This window comes from Panthera onca, chromosome D1 (genome assembly GCF_046562875.1).
Source record: "Panthera onca isolate mPanOnc1 chromosome D1, mPanOnc1 haplotype 2, whole genome shotgun sequence".
NCBI lineage: Eukaryota > Metazoa > Chordata > Mammalia > Carnivora > Felidae > Panthera > Panthera onca.
The window spans coordinates 11,046,260-11,069,285 of record NC_138348.1 but is presented as its reverse complement, the minus strand read 5'-3'; the positions used below and the strand labels follow the sequence as shown (position 1 = coordinate 11,069,285).

At 41.7% G+C, this 23,026-nt stretch overlaps 1 protein-coding gene across 2 annotated transcripts; it reads right to left on the bottom strand.

Annotated features, from left to right (window-relative positions):
* Positions 1–135: 135 nt before the first annotated feature.
* On the bottom strand, positions 136–21,790 carry TCN1 (transcobalamin 1). Of its 2 annotated transcripts, XR_013550233.2 has the most exons (10): positions 21,651–21,790; positions 13,530–13,709; positions 12,687–12,827; positions 11,640–11,795; positions 10,192–10,379; positions 7,672–7,861; positions 6,475–6,661; positions 4,866–4,984; positions 4,331–4,706; positions 136–1,189 (listed from the first exon to the last, which is right to left on the bottom strand). XR_013550233.2 is itself a non-coding variant. In XM_060606764.3 (9 exons), the coding sequence occupies exons 1-9, from the start codon at positions 21,727–21,729 to the stop codon at positions 4,645–4,647; spliced, it is 1,302 nt and encodes a 433-aa protein (XP_060462747.1). In that variant the 5' UTR covers positions 21,730–21,790; the 3' UTR covers positions 3,813–4,644. The 2 variants fall into 2 exon arrangements, 1 of the variants encoding a protein (XP_060462747.1); XM_060606764.3 differs by lacking the exon at positions 136–1,189 and having other exon boundaries at positions 3,813–4,706.
* Positions 21,791–23,026: the final 1,236 nt, after the last annotated feature.

Below are 23,026 nucleotides of genomic sequence, written 5' to 3'. Positions count from 1 at the left end.
TAGTATATATATAATTAGTATATATATTATTCTGATATATAAGTATCAGAAATACAGCTATATTAAAGCAATACCTCCCTATAACATACAACAGAAATAATATCTTGAGATTACAAAGGAGGGGGATAATTTTTTTTGTAACTACTGGATGTTAGGTGGCTTTTTTTTAGGGGGACGTTCCTCAGTGGCTCCCATCTTGGAATAAAATTCAAAATCCTCTTAAGGACCTACAAGGCCCTGTAAGATCTGGCTCCTGGTTGCCTGTTGGGCCTCACCTCCAACTGCTTTCTTCCCTTGCTCCCTCTGCTCCAGCCGCACTGAACCCCTTGTTCCCTGAATTCATCACCCACCTTGGCACTTGCTGTCTCCGTTGTCAAGGACGCTCCTTCTCCAAATATTCTCATGGTGGCTCCCACACGTCCTTCACGTCTTTGCTCAAAGGCCAGCTTTCACCCAGACCTTCTGTCTCATGTATGAGACAGCCTCACCCCCAAAGACACCCACTGTGCCCCTGACTCCTCACCCTCCGTCACACTATGCACGTGGTTCGTTTCCTGTCTCCTTTTCCACTAGATGTTTGCTCTCAGGCAAAAGGGTCTTTGTCTCCTTTTCACTGTTCTATCTCCAGCCCTTGGGTTCCTACCTGGTTCACAGTAGGAACAGAATAAAGACTTCCTGAATGAGCAAATTCATGAACAGATATAAGACCTGGGTTGCAAAGCATTGGTTTTCATTCTTGGCTAGTGTTGGTGGTTTTGTGATGAGAGCACAGGACACATATTGGGGTGCATTAGACAGCTTCTAACATGGCCCCATGTTCCCACCTCCTGGTTCACGCCCTTGTGATATCCCCTTCTCCAGAGTGTGGGCTGGCCTCACCTCAAATGAATATAATACAGCAAAAGTTATAAGATGAGGTGGCAAAGACTGTCTTCCCTCTTGCTTTTGCCGTCTCTCTCTGGCTCTTCTTGCTCCTTGCTCTGAGAAAACCGGCTGCCATGTTACGAGCTGTCTGATTGGGAAGCCCTTATGGCAAAGAACTGGGAGCAGCCTCCAGTCAACAGCCAGGGCGGGCAGAATCCTGTCAACAACCGTGTGAATAAACTTGAAAGCAGATCCTTCCCCAGTTGAGCTTGAAGACAATGCCTCAGCCAACATTTGGATTGTGGCCTTGTTGAGAGACCTTGACCTGTGGGAACCGTGAAAGAATAAATCTTGTTTTAAGCCATTAAGTTTTAGGGTGATTTGTATTATTAACTAATACATGGTGTGTGGTGGGAGATGAGGCCAGAAAGACAGTTTGAGTCTGCACAGTGGAAGCCTTTGCATGCCATGTGAAGGAATGGTAGGCACAATAATGCCCGCCACCCCCTAAGATGTCTGCATGCTAATCCCTGGGACCTTCAGTATGTTAGGTCATGTGGCAAGGGGGAGTTTAGGTTTGCTCATGAGCTGACTTTAACATAGAAGATTATTTTGGATTACTGGGGGGCCCCCACTGTAATCAGAGGTCCTTACAAGTGGAAGAGGATGGCGGGAGGGGGTGAAAGTCAGAGAAGGGGATGTGGTGATGGAAACAGAGGTCAGAGTGATACAGTTGCTGGCTTTGAAGGTGGAGGAACGCTGCCTCCTCCAGAAGCTGGAAAAGGTGAGGAAATGGATTCTCCCCTAGAACCTCTAGAAGGAACTCAGCCCTTTCAACACCTTGATTTTATCCCAGTGAGATCCATTTCTGACTTCTGACCTCCAGGGCTATACGGTGATGTATTTGTTGTCAGCTAAATTAGTGGTTATTTGTTAACAACAGCAAGAAGAATCTAATACAGGATTAGAGACCCAGAATGGCACTGATCTTGGGTTCCAGAGGCTGCTCATGACCATCCTGAGATGAGCCACACCCTGTGGTATGCGTCTTTAAACATATACTTCCTTATAAATTGCCAACCATGGCTGCTGCAAGACTGATTATGATACAATTGTCTCACTTAGCAAATAACTTCCAGCACAGGAACCACACAGGCCATACATTTCTTAACTCATATATTTTGACAGTCCTTGGGTAACCATTGACTGACCTTCTTTATTCATTTATTTGCCTGTTTTATCCTGTGTCTGGTTTTCTGGTATCCAAGTACCCAGACTCTCTCTGGACATACGAAAGGTTTATTTGTATTGATTATTCTGTGGCAGCAGATGGAAGTCTTTACCCTCAGACTCAGTCTCAGTTCTGTCATAGTCCCAAGCCTTGGAAGCTTCTCATAAAGCATGTGTGGCCAGAGCTAGGATTCTCCGGGCAATGTCAGTAGAACGCCAAGGGAATGTTACTCCATTAACTTCCACGTCTGTTCCTGAGACTAAAGGCATTCCTATCAGATAGCAATGTTACTGTATTCTGCTATGGGACCACTGAGTAGCAGAAACTCAGCTCTGTCTGTTAATAACGGAGGCCGCAGCACTACAGGGAAGTGTTAGAAACACAGTGACATAAAATGCAATTTCGTATTTGATCCAATGAGAGGAATGAACTGAGAATTGCAAAAGAAATGCCTTTTCGTGCTGTGATTGGATGTTATTTCATTTCATGTCAGCGTGCCTATTAGAATAGCCTTATTATCCATTTGGGTGAATGAGTCTAATACAAATTGTGTGCTTTACTGGTGTTGACTGGTTATTATTGAAAGTGAGCCATATTTCACATGGCTTGGAGAGTCTACAAACAGGTCTGACAGCTGCCTCCCTGTGCAAACAGCACCACGGAGGCCCTCTGTCTCTGACTTAGCTCCAGGATGAGATGCAGACCCAAGGGGGATAGAGTCCATTGCTGTCTAGTTATGAGGGCATCTGTCACATCCAGTTAATGAAGAACAGGGTGGCGTTGACCCTGAGGATCAAGGATCAGTACCAGAAAGCAATGGCCAAACCCTAACTATAAAGCAGGGTTGCTGGTGGAGAAGAGGAAGCTAAGGGTATCATGAAGAAAACATTCAATTCATCTGAGGGAGACATGGATAGAAATAACTTAACTAACTCTACCTGAAGGCATCTTCCTTTTGGGGGTTGCTTTCAATTTTTTTTTAAATTTTATATTTATTTATTTATTTAGAGAGAAAGAGAATGCAAGCAGGGGAGGGGCAGAGGGGGAGAGAGAGAGAGAGATTGAGAGAGAGAGAAAATGAATCCCAATCAGGCTCCATGACCAGCACAGAGCCTGACAGGGGGGCTCAGTCTAACAACCATGAGAACATGACCTGAGCCAAAATCAAGAGTCAGACGTTCAACCAACTGAGCCACCCAGGCACCCTTTGGGGTTGCTTTATTGTTGTTGTTGTTATTATTATTATTGTTATTATTAAATTTTTTAATTTTTATTTAATTTATTTTTAAAATTTATATCCAAGTTAGTTAGCATATAGTGCAACAATGATTTCAGGAGTAGATTCCTTAATGCCCCTTACCCCTTTAGCCCATCCCCCCTCCCACAACCCCTCCAACAACCCTGTTTGTTTTCCATATTTAAGAGTCTCTTATGTTTTTGTCCCCCTCCCTGTTTTTATATTATTTTTACTTCCCTCCCTTATGTTCATCTGTTTTGTCTCTTAAAGTCCTCATATGAGTGAAGTCATAGGATATTTGTCTTTCTCTGCCTGACTGATTTCTCTTAGCGTAGTACCCTCTAGTTCCATCCACTAGTAGCAAATGGCAAGACTTCATTCTTTTTGATTGCTGAGTAATACTCCACTGTGTGTGTGTGTGTGTGTGTGTGTGTGTGTGTGTGTATATGTATGTATGTAAGTATATATATTGGGGTTGCTTTAAATGGGTTATTTTATGCTTTATCTGAAGAACTATTTGCCCTTTGGCATCTTAAAGGCTTGTCTTGCTCCTGACTGTATGTGCATGTAGCTCAAGCACTCAGTTATAAAGTACAACTCAGTTCATGCTTCTGAGATGTGATTTAATATATATTTTTCAAATGTGCATTCTGCTGAAATGGACACCAAAGGTGATTTTTTCTGCACATGTATTTTGATGATATGAATATCAGGATGCTTTTTATGGGGAAGTAAAAGATAAATAAATGTGGGAGAAGAACAAATGGGATCCAAGGGACACAGCTGGGTGAGGGGATGATATTATTCCTCGGGCTTTATGGACTGACCTTTTATCTCTAAGACTCACGTTTCTATTTTTCTCCAGAGCAATATTTTTCTCCCTACCCACTGCCTCTGTGAGGTCAATGTCCACTTGGTTCATCCCTTACTTCTGGGTCTACTTGATCTCATCTGCTGCTGCTTCAACATTGGATCTAGAACCTTATCTCCATTCCTACCTGTTGCCCAACGTCACCCACACAGTTAGCAGTAGAACCTTGAGTAGAGCTCAGCTTAGACACTGGTCTAGTCTCTTTTCCCTTCCTTCTTCTTGCAGTGGTCTTCCCTCCATCAATTATGCCCTTTTAAAATGAAATGGTTAGAGCATGCTCTTTTTGTGTAGCTGTTGACCTTTTATTGAACACGCAGAGAAGGGGGGGTTATTGGGTCTCCTACTGAAGTTGAGAGAAAGGAAAAGGAAGGTATGAAGCCACTTTCCACCTGCCATTCCATTGCAAAGGGATGAGATCCAGCTGAGGAAGGTTTGAATTTATTAATATGTGCTCCAACGAACCTCCAAATTATCTCCCTCATGCACAATGTAACTACCAACTCCTGAAAAGGAAGAATGAGAAGTGGGTTAAGTGATTTAACCACAAAATCACCAAATAATGGATCTCGCTTTCCCAGTGCCTCAGCACACTCGCCACAAAAGGTTGCACCCTCACATCTGAATGCTTTGGGCATGGTCACTCACATCTGTCCCTCTCTTACCTTGATCCAGCGGTTGGCCGTTATTCAGGAGCTCCCAGAAGGTTCTGTTGTTATTGTTGGCTGTTAAGCCCTGAACAGAGGTGATGTAGGGGCCCCATGATCTCTCCTCCACTGTGAAACTGTGGGGACAGTAAATGGGTTATGGGAACTTAGAATTTTTAAAGGCAACCTTCCATGGGCATTTCTCAAACTTCAGTGTACCCAAGAATTACTTGAAGCTATTATCCAAAAAGGCAGATTTCCTGTCCCTGTCCTCAGATATTTTGATTCTGTAGGTCTGGGTGGGGACTAGAAATCTGCATGTTTCATAAACACTATAGATGATTCTGCTGCAGGGACTCCATAATCTATGCTAAATCATACAGGAATGATGCCCTGTTTCTGCCCCTGCATCATTTCATAGGAGACACTGCAGTCAACAACTACTAGTCTTCTGACCCAAGATAGTAACAGTTGAAGATACTAAAGTGCAGAAGAAAATGTTCACCTTATGTCCTAGAGGCACCATAAGCTAGTGGGCTTTCTTTTAGGGAAGAAGAACAGGAAAGAATAATTTAATATTTCATGTTGTATTTATTATAAAGTGACATGACCAGTGTCTGTTTCACATTCCCTGGTCACACTTCTCTGCCTTTCTGTGAGCCCTTGAAAGCAACCTTTATAGAATTTATTTACATTACATATTACATATATATGTGTATATATGTACACACATATGTGTACATGTGGTGTATATGTGTATATATATGTATACATATATGCATATATAATTTTCTCTTACATTTTGGCATCTTACATCTTGTTACTAGACCCAGTAAATACTTGTCAATTAGATTTAGGGAGTCAGAGGAACCATATCTTTCAGAGGCAAAATCAATATTGTAATTTTAATATTTGACCTCTGTGAGCCATAGAACCCTAATCTAGGGGTCCATGAATCTGAAAGTGGGGGAGCATGGAGAGGCTTCAGGGCATTTGTGAAACCTCTGATTTAAAGGACACGTTTTGTGTGTGTGTTCACGTGTCTGGTATGAGCATCCATTGCAATCATCTGCTTTTCTTTTGCTTTTTAAGCTTATTTATTTATTTTGAGAGAGAGAGAGAGAGAGAGAGCAAGCATGTGCACCTGCGTGGGGGAGGGGCAGAGAGAGAGGTTGAGAGAATCCCAAGAAGGCTCTGTGCTCTCAGTGCAGAGCCAGTTACAGGGCTCAACCACCCGAACCATGAGCCAAAATCAAGAGTTGAACCCTTAACTGACTGAGCCACCCAGGTGCCCCTTATCTGATTTTCAAAGAGGTCAGTGATTCAAAAATAATGAACCATGTTCTAAAACAAAGTGACTAACAAAGTTCTACTTATTGAAAGAATTTTTCTGAAAGAAGAGAGATCCCTGGGACTTACCCATTAGGTGAACATTAATTTAATACCTACTGGGTGATAGAAGATGAAAAGTCTTACCTTTTTTAAATTCTTGCCATGAGATGTAGATGGACAGCAAAGTTACTGGTGAAGAAGAGTTTGAAACATACTTTGTATTCAGGTGCTTATATATTCTTACTGTGCCTTAAAATCACCAAATACCATCACCTTAGGTTACATACAGACATACCTAAATAGAGTTGCATTTTTTTCCTGAGCTGCTTCCATCACATCTAGGAAGACAGAGCCATTTGCTACAGAGACCGTGGTGGAATGTGTTTCCTTGATTATTACCACAGAATAATTCACTTGGATTTGTGAGGGTGACAGAGGAGGTGTCACTGTTATAGGCTCCACAGTGGAGATGTTGAAGTCACCTGGCAGAGACAGAAAAGCAGAGAAGAATTACTATTCAGAATAATAAAAATGATGTTAGCGTTCACATGCCCATCCGACCTGAGTCCCAGTCTCCTTCCTTTTATGCAGAGTAGGATTTGCTACAAGGAGCCAGAATCAGCAAAGGGCAGATCTCTCGGTGACTAAACAAGATAGTCACCAGCTTGTAAATACGTGTGTTCAGCTCCATTCCCGGCAATTTGAGCAATTCACTTGCTTCTGTTTCTCACAGAGGCTCCTGATTTTGTTTTTGCTTTGGTACAGAATACAATAATGCTTCCTTTTGGGGGGTGCCTTTTTATTTCTTAACATTTATTGAAAACCTATTAAGTGCCAGGCACTGTACTAACCATCATACATGGATTATCTCATTCAGTCCTTAGACAAAAACCCACATTAGATACTATTATCATTTGTATTTTTTTTATATTAGTACACTGAAGTTAGAGATTAAACATTTTGTCTGAGGTCCCTAAACCTATAAGTGGCTGAACCAGGAATGAACAGAGATAAAAGAAAAGATACAGAGATAACAGAGACAAAAGCAAAGTCTTCTTTCATACCTTGTTGAAAAATCAGTCGTTTGAATAAATGACTGTAATTTCCTTATAAGATTGCCATCTTCCTCCCACAGAATGTAGGAGTTCCCTGAAGTATCACTCCTTGTACATAATGGAGAGTCAGACTCACCATAATTGGTTTAGAATGGGAATAACGCTCAGAACATCTCTCTATCCACCCATCAGAAAACATCCCTTTGGAGGCAGACATCACTTAACCAAGTCTGCCTTGTTTATCAATGTTTGAACCAAGAACAACACCTGGTACCGCATTAAGACCAAGTCCTCAGGTGGTTATAATCACTGGTGACATATAGAGGACTGAGTTCTATGTGGGAACTGTTAGGCTTTAAAGATTTATCTGGTCACACTTGGTCCCTAAGAACACCTTAGACTCACATCTTAGGGTATCATGCTCTTTAGTGCTCTACCTGGGCCATAGACACAAGGAGAGTCTTTGTTAACATTCAAGTAGGTCTTTCCCATCAGGGCGGGTAAGATTTGAGCTGCAGCAGTTGGCATACGGAACGCTCCTTTATGAATTTCCATGATCACTGTGTCCAGAGTTTGTTGGCAATCCCATTTACTTTCATTGTAATAGTCTGATGAGACAAAGAGAGCCTAATGCATGAGAGAAGATGAGGGGGAATAAGAATGAGTGAGAGAAACATCAAATAAGGGGAAAGCTTACATCTAACCAATGCGGTAAATATTTATTGGACATTGACCATATAGGAAGCACCTTGGATAACTAGGATACCTTTACTGCCACCAAAACATTTATTTATTTATTTTTTGAGAGAGAGAGAGAGAGAGAGAGAGAGAGAGAGAGAGATGGGGGAAAATCTTAAGCAGGATCCATACACAGTGTGGACCCTGATGTGGGGCTCCATACTATGACCATGAGATCATGACCTGAGCCGAAATCAAGAGTTGGATGCTTAACTGTCTGAGCAACCTAGGTGCCCCATTCACCAAGAAGTTTATAAAGAGTTTGGGGGTGGGTGAGAGGTGGGGAATTGATTAATAATACAACTGATAAGAGCATCCATGAGAACAGACTTTCTCTACCCTATTCACTCTTGTAGCCCCAGCACTGGAACAATACCAGCCACATAGGAGGCAATTGATAAACGTTGTTAACAGACAGATAATCATAAAGGAGCCCCTAAGATGAATGCCTTAGGAGAAGCATCCAACGCCATGGCCTTTCAGAAGAGGAAGAGCACATAAACATTTAGTGACACTTTGTAAAGGCTTGGTGCAGAAGGTGGTCCTTGAGGTAGGTCTTGACAGTATGACAACATTTCATTAGGTGCCATAAACAGGGGAGCACTATTCCCAGAGGGTCAGCATTATCAAGGATGCTAAAGTAGGTGCAGCCAGCGTTTGGCCTGCCTGTGATGAGACTCTCTACATTTTGGCAAAATCCCCAGAGGATTCCTCTTGGCCTGGGAGGGCACTGGGGAGACTCAGGGTGATAGTGGAAGAACAGGCTGGAGAAGGAGGTTGGGCCATATTGGTAGACCCTTGAGTTTCTGGGTGAGGTGTCTGATATTCTTTGCTTGGCAGTGGGGAGTCTGATAGGTCCTTGAATAGAAACTATCCAAGTGGCAGATGTGAACTGGGTTGAGGGGACAGAATGATGGGGTAGGAAAAGTTAGGAGGGTATCCGAGGAGTAAGACAAGGGCTTACTTGGGCTGGACCTACAGATGTGGCTCTGTAGTTTCTCAGGGAAACTTTAACCAAGAAGTCAAGGAGCCTTTGTGGAATATTTTTAAAAAGGGATCATATTTCATTTCCTCTTAAAAACTTATAGGCAAGTAGCTCTCAATTCTGCTGTGAGTGAACATCACCTGGAGGGTTTGAAAACAAGACCAAGGCCCATGCTCCACCTCTAAGTTTCTATATTAACTGGCTGGTGTGGACCCTACACATTAATGTTTTCTCAAACCTCCTTCGGGTGATTCAAATTTGCAGCCAGGATGGGAAACCACTGTTTTATTAGGTCCAAACTCAGCAAGGCAAGCAACAGCATCAACAGCAACAATAGTCAAAACAACCTGTGTGATTGGATCCCTATTATGTCCCTAGCTTCATCTTGTAATTTTTCCTGAGGACCTTGCACTGGTCACGTTGAACACCTTGATCTTCCTCAAATATGTTATGTTCTTTCATGCCTGAGGTCTGTGCCCTTGCTGTCCTCTGTCCCTTGGAAAGCCTTCTCCTCCTGGAGTGGCCTGGAAGACTCCGATTCAGAGTAAAGACTTGGTGAATTTTTTTTCTGTAAATCTTTTTTTTCTCTCTTCTTGTATCTACCCCTTAGAGTTGAGGAAATCAGTAAGTGATGCAGGAATAAAGCCCCAGACTTCAAGGAACATATACGGGACAGTGTAGGTGCTGAGTGTGAATTTTGAAACCAACAGTTTCCATCCCCGTCTGAATCACTTTTTGGCTTTGTAATGTTAGGCAAGTTAGTGATACTCCATGACTCATGGTCATATTCTAGGAAATGGAGGTGATAATTCTTTCCTCCGTGGATTGTTGTGTTCATTAATGACTGTGTCAACAAATACTAGCTGCCATTACTACCACTGCCTTTTATTACTTGGAAAACAATGGTCTAATTTGGGAGGTAAGATGCAAATGCAAAACAATGGTTTATGGAAAAGTGTGAAATTACATTTGCCAGAACAACATGACAAGTTGTAGTAGACTCTAGAATTTCTTAAAAAAAATTGTTGTCAGGAAAAGCTTCATGGAAACATTGGAGTGTGAAAGGTAAGGATTGAAGGTGAGGAGAATACATTTCCATCAGGGGAGAGGAATCACTTAAAATCAGTTAGTATAGGAAAGAGAATGGGTAATATCTTAGGCTGATAAGAAAGTATACAGCTATTCTTTCTTTCATGACTCCCTTCTCTGTCTCCTGTTTTATCCTCTGACTTACCTGCATAGCTTCTCCTGTACTATATATGTTTCCAAGGAGACCATTTTCTTTTTTCTGAGAAAGAATCTTCTCTATCAGTGACTTTATATGATTATTGATATTATTTAAGTTCTCCATATCTGTTTTTTTCTTCCCATTTGTTATATTCTTCACACAGGTCAGAGCCAGGACGGCCATTGCACCAGTATCTGCCAGGAAACAACACATTGGTGATAGGGTGACCAACCATCCCAGTTTGCCTTGGACTGAGGGATCTCCTGATATGTAGGATTTTCATTGCTAAAAGAAGGACAGATCTGGGGAAACTGGGAAGATGGGTCACACTAGTTGATGATAGGAGAGAAGGATTTCGGGATATGGCAATCATCTCTCCAGTACTAACCACTCAAATATTTCAAGATCCCTTGTACCTTGTACTCAATAGCTCACCTGTTGGTCAGAGAAACACATATGGATTTGCAGATGCATCCACATGAACAGTCTTCCACTTCTACATCTTGGCTGTTCTCATTTTTTTCATCTCTCAGCCATATTGGCAAAGGAATAGAGAGAATTCAGGATGATACACCAAGTAAAATATATCTTTGCAATTTTCCAGTGTTTCCATTGGGTTGATTAAGAAATAGCACTTAAGAGAATTGTTTTCCAATAAACCTTCTTAACGGGGAGGATGAGACAAGAGATTGGAAGAAGGGAGGATAAGGTCTTTTTCTGTCTTATTACTTAGTTCTCCTTGCATTCTTTAGATGTGGTACCTTCTCTCTCCCATAGAAATGGTATGAGAAATCTCATATTCTCCTTATTATCCAAAGATACTGAGTTGTGATTTTCTTCGGGCCCATTGGAGAAAGATAAATGTGTGTATCTGGATCCATAGGGGCTGGGCAACAATACTAGCTGTCTATAGGGGGCTTTGTTTTGGATGTGTAAGCTGACCCAGGAGATTTCTGGTCCTTATCCTTTGGGGATACAGACTTTATTGATCAAAGTATTGGGCCTTGTCACTGGAGAGGTCGTGTTGTCCAAGTAAGCCCACACATCCAAATGGTCCCAATAAATTAGAGAAAGAGGCAAAGTTAAGATATTTGACTTCCACTGTTTCTTTTCTCTAACACTTATACTTCCTAAAATGTCTTATATGAGGATTCTTGCAATCTATCCTTATTATACAGATGGGAAAATTCAAGTCAAGAGTTAACATCCATTGGTCATATAACTCAAAGAAGAGGTAGGGTAAGAACCAGATCTTTCTACTGGATCGCTACACATCTAGAAAGATGCTTAAATGCTCCCCAATATCCATTCTTCTCAAAAAGAAAATTCTTTTCCCTGGACACTAGCATAAAGAGGATTTTTTTAAAAAGTCCAAGTACTTACTGGTACAAAAACTCAAAGGGAAAGACTTACTGGTGTCCGATATGCCAAAGGAATTGGGTTTAATGACTCACCTACTGAGAACTGTCCCTTAAAATAGAAATTTTTATTTTCAGGTTCGAAGATTTTAGCAACTTTGGTGATTGAAAATTTTCCCCTGAACAGACATAAGGCCAAAACATCCAGGCTGAGCTGATAGTAGTTAGTCAGTGGATTACCATTGTGTTTCCCTGTCAGAGAGGAAAGAAATACCTTACTCGTGGAAATAATACTGGAGTCATAAGTTTTACAGCCATTCCTACTTGCTTCATTAGAATTTCTTTACATTTAAGGAGAGGTGAGTAATAGAAGGGGGAAATCACTGGTAAAATCAACAAACCTGAGAAATGTAAAGGCTGCTAAGAGCTACCAAATTCAACTCAACTCTTTTCATTTCAAAACTGAGGAGACTCAGTGCTAACATGATAAAGGTACTATCCTGACATTCAGGTGTTTACAGAGCTAGGACTGGAACACAAATTTCCCGCCACTAAGCCTCTTGCACTTTCAATGGTATGTGTTCAAACTACAAGAAGAAATAGAGACCATCTCAAAAGAAGATGGGATCAGAGAGGCCTAATGAAAAATAGGATAAATATTGGGTGGGTATTGAAATAAAAACAACGCACCTCACTAACAGCTGTCATGGTCAGCCTACTTTTCCAGGTGATAAAGTGCTTGTGGCCATCCTTTAGCTCTTGTACTAGTATTGTATGCTTTGGTGCTTATGACAGTCATTAGTGTCTTGTGTTGCTCAGCTATTTCTGGTGTGTTTCATTATTTGTCTAAAGACAAGCTTCTCGAGAACAAGAGAACAGTGTCCTATAATTTGTGTGTGTGTTTGTGTAGGCGTGTGTTCATCATCATATGTAAGGTTGATGTAGAGTCAATGCTCAGTTGCATCTATTTGAAAAGAAAATTCAAGATGCCTGTTGGAAGAGAGAAGAAGGGAAAGTGATCTGCAAAGATATGTGGATGAATAGAATGAAGAGAAGGAAAGACTGAAGGGAAACTTCCTTCAGTTCTGAACCAGTAGAAGAGAAGACAAGGTTGTCCAGGGCCTCTGAACATTTGATTCTCACCCATATTTTTAATTTCTGCTTTGAATTTATTTCTAAGTTTTTTGACCAGTTTAGGATAACGTATAGATGTTTCATCAGGCATTTTGCATGCTCCCAAAGCCAGTATAGCCAAGGCAAGCTGTCCCGAGGTTAAAGTTGAATCTGAAAAGAGAAGTATTCCAGTTGAACAAGGTACATGCTTGTGATTTTTTCTGGCCTCCTGTCTTTCTTGTAATTTACATTGCCTGTCAGTTCTTTCATTTTCCCCACACTATACCAATATTTGACTGTTCTCTTCTTTATTCCCAAAGCAGAGCCTTTTCCAGCAGTGCTGTATAAATGCAAGCTAGATTCTTGTCTTTCCCATGAAATCATGGGAGGTTTTGGGAATCATACAATCCTTGTAAAATTTAAAAGAAAAAAATAGATAATGAAACCTTGGGGTTTACTCTCTTTGTGGGTGCCATCTTTCCAGGATAGTAATAATTGACTTGGATGTTCTGCTTCATAGAGTATGAAAATTCTCAGGCTTCTCGTAATTCTTATAATAATATTGTGAGGTGTGTAGGGGGAGATAGGAGTATATAATTTAACAGATAGGAGTATATAATTTCTTTTGCTTTTCCTTGTGGCCTTTTGAAAGAAAATATTTTTCAGGACCCAAAGAAGTAAGGTCTAGCTATAGAGAAAGTGGCAGAGGATTGATGTTTTGAGGTACTTTTATGTCCCCTCAAATTTTCTACAGCTGGAATATATGTAGCAAGTATACTTTGGACACACAATATTTTCCAAATATCTCTTGCTAGAGATAACCTTTATGGATAAGTTAGTGTTCTAAATCTTCTGGAGACTATAGGCACTCACCTTTATAATACACAGTGAGTTTGACTTGTTGGATCAGCTGTTGTTCTTGGCATTGGTTCAGGATCCCACCAAGTCTGAGGGACAACAGGACATTGGCAGCTTGGATTCCTTTGGTATATTTTGAATTGATCATTGTGTTTATCAGAGGGTTTAGATCAGCATAGTTGTTTTTGCTTACCTCTGTGGCAGGGGAGGGAAGAAATAGGAAATACACATTAAGAAAACATTAAGGAACAAGAGCCCTAGGATCAGGGTTGGCATTAAAATATTTAGTAACAGATATGGCACAGAGGGAACTGTCCAGTGGTCACTAGCTATGTGACTGGGACAGGTACAAAGGTGAGTCTGGAGCCTCTGCTACATCAGGTTATACTCCTTTACCAACCATCATGGAAGTGTTTCAATGTTTTAACAACTGTTTCAGCCTCACTGTTGTGTGCTGGGAGAATATCAGTCCTTCCTGGGAGATCTAGTATCATTCCCTGATTTTGAAGATGAGGTCTAGCCAACGTGTCCTTAAAGAAACATTGGTAATTGAAGGCTTAATGGAGACTAGAATATGCATCTTCTGACTCCCAGTCTGTAGTCCTTTCTACTTGCTTGATTCAGTTCTTTCCCTTTTCCATCTTTCCAAGTGACTTATGTAACTTTCCTGACCTTCAGTTTCCTTGTTTTAAAATTGTGGATATTGGTCCGGAAGATGGCGGCGTAGGAGGACGCGGGGCTCACAGCGCGTCCTGCCGATCATTTAGATTCCACCTACACCTGCCTAAAGAACCCAGAAAACCGCCAGAGGATTAGCAGAAGGGAGTCTCCGGAGTCAAGCGCAGACGAGAGGCCCACGGAAGAGGGTAGGAAGGGCGGCGAGGCGGTGCGCGCTCCACGGACTGGCGGGAGGGAGCCGGGGCGGAGGGGCGGCTCGCCGGCCAAGCAGAGCCCCCGAGTCTGGCTGGCAAAAGCGGAGGGGCCGGACGGACTGTGTTCCGACAGCAAGCGCGAGTCAGCGTCTGGGAGGTCAGAAGTTAACAGCTCTGCTCAGAAAGCGGGAAGGCTGGAGGACAAAGGGAGGGAGAGCTGCTGAGCCCCCGGACGGCAGAGCTCAGCTTGGCGGGGAACAAAGGCGCACGCCAGCGCCATCTCCCCCGCCCATCCCCCAGCCAAAATCCCAAAGGGAACCAGTTCCTGCCAGGGAACTTGCTCGCTCCGCGAAAACACCCAACTCTGTGCTTCTGCGGAGCCAAACCTCCGGCAGCGGATCTGACTCCCTCCCGCTGCCACAGGGCTCCTCCTGAAGTGGATCACCTAAGGAGAAGCGAGCTAAGCCTGCCCCTCCAGCCCCCGTGCACCTTGCCTACCCACCCCAGCTAATACGCCAGATCCCCAGCAACACAAGCCTGGCAGTGTGCAAGTAGCCCAGACGGGACACGCCACCCCACAGTGAATCCCGCCCCTAGGAGAGGGGAAGAGAAGGCACACACCAGTCTGACTGTGGCCCCAGCAGTGGGCTGGGGGCAGACATCGGGTCGGACTGCGGCCCCGCCCACTAACTCCAGTTATACACCACAGCACAGGGGAAGTGCACTGCAGGTCCTCACCACGCCAGGGACTCTCCAAAATGACCAAACGGAAGAATTCCCCTCAGAAGAATCTCCAGGAAATAACAACAGCTAATGAACTGATCAAAAAGGATTTAAATAATATAACAGAAAGTGAATTTAGAATAATAGTCATAAAATTAATCGCTGGGCTTGAAAACAGTATACAGGACAGCAGAGAATCTCTTGCCACAAAGATCGAGGGACTAAGGAACAGTCACGAGGAGTTGAAAAACGCTTTAAACGAATTGCAAAACAAAATGGAATCCACGATGGCTCGGCTTGAAGAGGCAGAGGAGAGAATAGGTGAACTAGAAGATAAAGTTATGGAGAAAGAGGAAGCTGAAAGAAAGAGAGATAAAAAAATCCAGGAGTATGAGGGGAAAATTAGAGAACTAAGTGATACACTAAAAAAAAAATAATATACGCATAATTGGTATCCCAGAGGAGGAAGAGAGAGGGAAGGGTGCTGAAGGGGTACTTGAACAAATTATAGCTGAGAACTTCCCTGAACTGGGGAAGGAAAAAGGCATTGAAATCCAAGAGGCACAGAGAACTCCCTTCAGACGTAACTTGAATCGATCTTCTGCACGACATATCATAGTGAAACTGGCAAAATACAAGGATAAAGAGAAAATTCTGAAAGCAGCAAGGGATAAACGTGCCCTCACATATAAAGGGAGACCTATAAGACTCGTGACTGATCTCTCCTTTGAAACTTGGCAGGCCAGAAAGGCTTGGCACGATATCTACAGTGTGCTAAACAGAAAAAATATGCAGCCGAGAATCCTTTATCCAGCAAGTCTGTCATTTAGAATAGAAGGAGAGATAAAGGTCTTCCCAAACAAACAAAAACTGAAGGAATTTGTCACCACGAAACCAGCCCTACAAGAGATCCTAAGGGGGATCCTGTGAGACAAAGTACCAGAGACATCACTACAAGCATAAAACATACAGACATCACAATGACTCTAAACCCATATCTTTCTATAATAACACTGAATGTAAATGGATTAAATGCGCCAACTAAAAGACATAGGGTATCAGAATGGATAAAAAAACAAGACCCATCTATTTGCTGTCTACAAGAGACACATTTCAGATCTGAGGACACCTTTAGATTGAGAGTGAGGGGATGGAGAACTATTTATCATGCTCCTGGAAGCCAAAAGAAAGCTGGAGTAGCCATACTTATATCAGACAAACTAGACTTTAAATTAAAGGCTGTAACAAGAGATGAAGAAGGGCATTATATAATAATCACAGGGTCTATCCACCAGGAAGAGCTAACTATTATAAATGTCTATGCGCCAAATACCCGAGCCCCCAGATATATAAAACAATTACTCATAAACATAAGCAACCTTATTGATAAGAATGTGGTCATTGCAGGGGACTTTAACACCCCACTTACAGAAATGGATAGATCATCTAGACACACAGTCAATAAAGAAACAAGGGCCCTGAATGATACATTGGATCAGATGGACTTGACAGATATATTTAGAACTCTGCATCCCAAAGCAACAGAATATACTTTCTTCTCGAGTGCACATGGAACATTCTCCAAGATAGATCATATACTGGGTCACAAAACAGCCCTTCATAAGTTTACAAGAATTGAAATTATACCATGCATACTTTCAGACCACAATGCTATGAAGCTTGAAATCAACCACAGGAAAAAGTCTGGAAAACCTCCAAAAGCATGGAGGTTAAAGAACACCCTACTAACGAATGAGTGGGTCAACCAGGCAATTAGAGAAGAAATTAAAACATATATGGAAACAAACGAAAATGAAAATACAACAATCCAAACGCTTTGGGATGCAGCGAAGGCAGTCCTGAGAGGAAAATACATTGCAATCCAGGCCTATCTCAAGAAACAAGAAAAATCCCAAATACAAAATCTAACAGCACACCTAAAGGAAATAGAAGCAGAACAGCAAAGGCAGCCTAAACCCAGCAGAAGAAGAGAAATAATAAAGATCAGAGCAGAAATAAACAATATAGAATCTAAAAAAACTGTAGAGCAGATCAACGAAACCAAGAGTTGGTTTTTTGAAAAAATAAACAAAATTGACAAACCTCTAGCCAGGCTTCTCAAAAAGAAAAGGGAGATGACCCAAATAGATAAAATCATGAATGAAAATGGAATGATTACAACCAATCCCTCAGAGATACAAACAATTATCAGGGAATACTATGAAAAATTATATGCCAGCAAATTGGACAACCTGGAAGAAATGGACAAATTTCTAAACACCCACACTCTTCCAAAACTCAATCAGGAGGAAATAGAAAGCTTGAACAGACCCATAACCAGCGAAGAAATTGAATCGGTTATCAAAAATCTCCCAACAAATAAGAGTCCAGGACCAGATGGCTTCCCAGGGGAGTTCTACCAGACATTTAAAGCAGAGATAATACCTATCCTTCTCAAGCTATTCCAAGAAATAGAAAGGGAAGGAAAACTTCCAGACTCATTCTATGAAGCCAGTATTACTTTGATTCCTAAACCAGACAGAGACCCAGTAAAAAAAGAGAACTACAGGCCAATATCCCTGATGAATATGGATGCAAAAATTCTTAATAAGATACTAGCTAATCGAATTCAACAGTATATAAAAAGAATTATTCACCATGATCAAGTGGGATTCATTCCTGGGATGCAGGGCTGGTTCAACATTCGCAAATCGATCAACGTGATACATCACATTAACAAAAAAAAAGAGAAGAACCATATGATCCTGTCAATCGATGCAGAAAAGGCCTTTGACAAAATCCAGCACCCTTTCTTAATAAAAACCCTTGAGAAAGTCGGGATAGAAGGAACATACTTAAAGATCATAAAGGCCATTTATGAAAAGCGCACAGCTAACATCATCCTCAACGGGGAAAAACTGAGAGCTTTTTCCCTGAGATCAGGAACACGACAGGGATGCCCACTGTCACCGCTGCTGTTTAACATAGTGCTGGAAGTTCTAGCCTCAGCAATCAGACAACAAAAGGAAATCAAAGGCATCAAAATTGGCAAAGATGAAGTCAAGCTTTCGCTTTTTGCAGATGACATGATATTATACATGGAAAATCCGATAGACTCCACCAAAAGTCTGCTAGAACTGATACATGAATTCAGCAAAGTTGCAGGATACAAAATCAATGTGCAGAAATCAGTTGCATTCTTATACACTAACAATGAAGCAACAGAAAGACAAATGAAGAAACTGATCCCATTCACAATAGCACCAAGAAGCATAAAATACCTAGGAATAAATCTAACCAAAGATGTAAAAGATCTGTATGCTGAAAACTATAGAAAGCTTATGCAGGTAATTGAAGAAGATATAAAGAAATGGAAAGACATTCCCTGCTCATGGATTGGAAGAATAAATATTGTCAAAATGTCAATACTACCCAAAGCTATCTACACATTCAATGCAATCCCAATCAAAATTGCACCAGCATTCTTCTCGAAACTAGAACAAGCAATCCTAAAATTCATATGGAACCACAAAAGGCCCCGAATAGCCAAAGTAATTTTGAAGAAGAAGACCAAAGCAGGAGGCATCACAATCCCAGACTTTAGCCCCTACTACAAAGCTGTCATCATCAAGACAGAATGGTATTGGCATAAAAACAGACACATAGACCAATGGAATAGAATAGAAACCCCAGAACTAGACCCACAAACGTATGGCCAACTCATCTTTGACAAAGCAGGAAAGAACATCCAATGGAAAAAAGACAGTCTCTTTAACAAATGGTGCTGGGAGAACTGGACAGCAACATGCAGAAGGTTGAAACTAGACCACTTTCTCACACCATTCACAAAAATAAACTCAAAATGGATAAAGGACCTGAATGTGAGACAGGAAACCATCAAAACCTTAGAGGAGAAAGCAGGAAAAGACCTCTCTGACCTCAGCCGTAGCAATCTCTTACTCGGCACATCCCCAAAGGCAAGGGAATTAAAAGCAAAAGTGAATTACTGGGACCTTATGAAGATAAAAAGCTTCTGCACAGCAAAGGAAACAACCAACAAAACTAAAAGGCAACCAACGGAATGGGAAAAGATATTTGCAAATGACACATCGGACAAAGGGCTAGTATCCAAAATCTATAAAGAGCTCATCAAACTCCACACCCGAAAAACAAATAACCCAGTGAAGAAGTGGGCAGAAAACATGAATAGACACTTCTCTAAAGAAGACATCCGGATGGCCAACAGGCACATGAAAAGATGTTCAACGTCGCTCCTTATCAGGGAAATACAAATCAAAACCACACTCAGATACCACCTCACGCCAGTCAGAGTGGCCAAAATGAAGAAATCAGGAGACTATAGATGCTGGAGAGGATGTGGAGAAACAGGAACCCTCTTGCACTGTTGGTGGGAATGCAAATTGGTGCAGCCGCTCTGGAAAGCAGTGTGGAGGTTCCTCAGAAAATTAAAAATAGACCTACCCTATGACCCAGCAATAGCACTGCTAGGAATTTATCCAAGGGATACAGGAGTACTGATGCATAGGGGCACCTGTACCCCAATGTTTATAGCAGCACTCTCAACAATAGCCAAATGATGGAAAGAGCCTAAATGTCCATCAACTGATGAATGGATAAAGAAATTGTGGTTTATATACACAATGGAATACTACGTGGCAATGAGAAAAAATGAAATATGGCCTTTTGTAGCAACATGGATGGAACTGGAGAGTGTGATGCTAAGTGAAATAAGCCATACAGAGAAAGACAGATACCATATGGTTTCACTCTTATGTGGATCCTGAGAAACGTAACAGAAACCCATGGGGGAGGGGAAGGAAAAAAAAAAAAAAGAGGTTAGAGTGGGAGAGAGCCAAAGCATAAGAGACTGTTAAAAACTGAGAACAAACTGAGGGTTGATGGGGGGTGGGAGGGAGGGCAGGGTGGGAGGGAGGGCAGGGTGGGTGATGGGTATTGAGGAGGGCACCTTTTGGGATGAGCACTGGGTGTTGTATGGAAACCAATTTGACAGTAAATTTCATATATTAAAAAAAAATAAAATAAAATAAAATTGTGGATATTAACATCTGTTTTATAGATATTGGACAACAAATCATGTAAAAACTGCAAAATACCATACATACTATAACTTTTAGCTCAACTGGAGCTGCTATCATTATGTTTAGAGAATCAAGGAAACGTGAGTTCTCTATGCCTAACGTGAGGCTCAGAATCATGACCTGGAGATCAAGAGTCCCATGCTTTTCTGACTGAGCCAGCCAGGCACCCCTTCACCATTTTTCTCTTTAAAAGAGAGTTGTGGAGATCTGAATCACTGGTTACAGAAAGGTCATGGTTTGTTACAAGAACAATTGGACAATTGTTGAATCGTGTTTGAGATATTGTGGAAGCATCTAGGTCAGCAGATTTTCTGGCACTGAAATGGACTTTTCAGTTCCTGGTCAACAACTCATCAGTTTCCTTGACACTAAAGACAGAGTCAATCATTTTGTACAATGAATTGAACTTCAAAGCCTCCACAGAGACCCCCAATTCTTAGGATACAGCAGAGGAAATGACAGGCTAGGAAGAAAACTTAGAAGTGGCAGATTTTGTGCTTTAGCTTGTGTGAACACAAGGCTCTGCTGTGGTGATGTTCTCTTCTTGTAGGCTACAGAACACCGGGAAGATGTACCCACAGACAGCACCACCTACTCATCTTTGGACTAGGTTTAAGCTCCATTCCAGGGAAAAGACTTACAAAAAAGAAATCATGCCCCTGAGAGCTATACCAGACTTTGTGACATCACTTCCTGCAACACCTTCCCCCAGTTATCCTCAATTTATGGATAAAGCTAAAAAAAATGTCAGAAACATTGGATCATTCAGCTAGTAAGTGGTCAGACTACACCTGACCAGTTTTTCTTTCTCTTACTTAGTATTTTTTAATAGGATCACACAATCTCCAGATCCTATACCCAGAGGAGAGATGATGGGCTTGTACTCATCTCCTGGGAGGAAGAGTTGGAGGGGAGAAGATGTGTAGCTTGGAAAATCTGAACTCAATAGTGACAAGAGGGAAGTCTTCATTATTTGAAAGGGATTATTAACATTATTTTTTTTTTTTCTGTGTGGTTGCAAAGGGTTAACCCTAAACCCATAAGTTGAACTTCCAAAAAAAATAAAAAAAGATTGTGCCTCAAATTCAAAAGATACTTTATATGATCTTGAAAAGTTTCTGGGATCGGGAATATTATATCATTGAAAATGAAGAAGAATACATAGTTACTTAGTAGGGTTGCTGTGGTGGAGAAAATCTGAATCTAGGAAGAATAGTTAGGCAAGTTAGCACTGAATCTACAACCTCTCTTAAAACAACATACATTGTGGAACTTTCCTCACCATGTCTTGCCACATTTTATATTACTCATAAAATCCAACCCCATATAGAACTGGAATAGGTCACTCTACACAAGTGCCCTGCCACTAGTCTTTAGAAGACTATCACACTAGGAGTAATTTTAGCTCAAAGCATACTCACCACAGATCTCACATAGTTGTCTTGGAATAAGAGAAAACAATAGGAGCCCCAGTAGGGGCAGCTGGTGGGATTGTCTCATCTCTCCAACAGTGTTCTGGAATGGCGAGGGCTTGTCTGACTATTTATTGGGTGATGGGCAGAGGGTAATCAGAGCTCCTCCTTTAGCTTGCCTCAGCCTCTTTCATTAAGCAAACATTGAGCAATGTTGAGCAATGTCAGAGGGTGTGGTCAAGTGTGTTTGTCCAAGAATTGTGATAAACCAGGAAGAAGTCTTGAAAGGTATGTTCAGGGAGGACGAGGAAATAATTTTCTTTGTATCCTATCCTAAACTTTGGGATTCACATTCCTTGCTTGTCTTCAGCCCAATGAAAATAAATTAAGTGAGGGGAGCCTGGGTGGCTCAGTCAGTTAAGCATCTGACTTTGGATCAGGTCATGGTCTCATGGTTTGTGAGTTTGAGCCCCTCGTTGGACTCTGTGCTGACAGCTCAAAGCCTGGAGCCTGCTTTGGATTCTGTGTCTCCTTCTCTCTCTGCCCCCCTCTCTCTCTTTCTCTCAAAAATAAATACACACACACACCACACACACACACACACACACACACACACACAAAGAATAAATTAAGCGAGTATTTTCCTCTTTTCCATTCCAAGTTGGTGGTGTTTTGTTTATATCTCTTGAGACAGTAGATTTGATGGGGCAAGAGCTTGAAATGTGTAAAAATGAGAGAAGTTGTAACTCTGAAATTGGATCAGACAAGATGGTGGAGCCTTGTACCCAAGGATCTTTGGGATAGTAGTTTTTGATGTACAGTTTTCTTCTAAGTAGGTGCTCTGAGAGTTTCATAGCCCAGGAGGAAAACCACAGAGATATACATCAAATGTGGATTTTTGCTATGCCAGGAAAGATGCTACAAGTTACATGTAAGAAGTGTTGTCTATGAGTTCTTCCAAGAACTATCAGAGAATACAATCAGTTTGTCCTTAAAATGTTTGCTCTGGGTCAGCAAGATGGCAGAATAAGAGGCCCCCTACTCATATCCCCCCACAGCAGCAATTTTAATAGCCATCTGTGGACAAAAGTTTTTTTATGTGGGAGCTTTGGGTTCCAAGCAAGAGGTTGTGAAACCTCAGTGGAGCCACTGAGGAGAGCTTATTGAAAAGGCACAACAAAGAAGAAAGACTGTATCCACACAAGCTAAAGCACAGACTTTGCCAACTCTCATTTTTCTTTCTGGCCTTTTCCCCTGTTGCACCCTGAGAAGCCATGCTCACTGTCCATGGTCCTGGATACGGGCCAGAAAACAGCCTTGTCCCCTTGCGGACTTGTCTACAGCCCTGTTTGGCATTGGTCCTGCAAATAGTACCATCAGCCAAG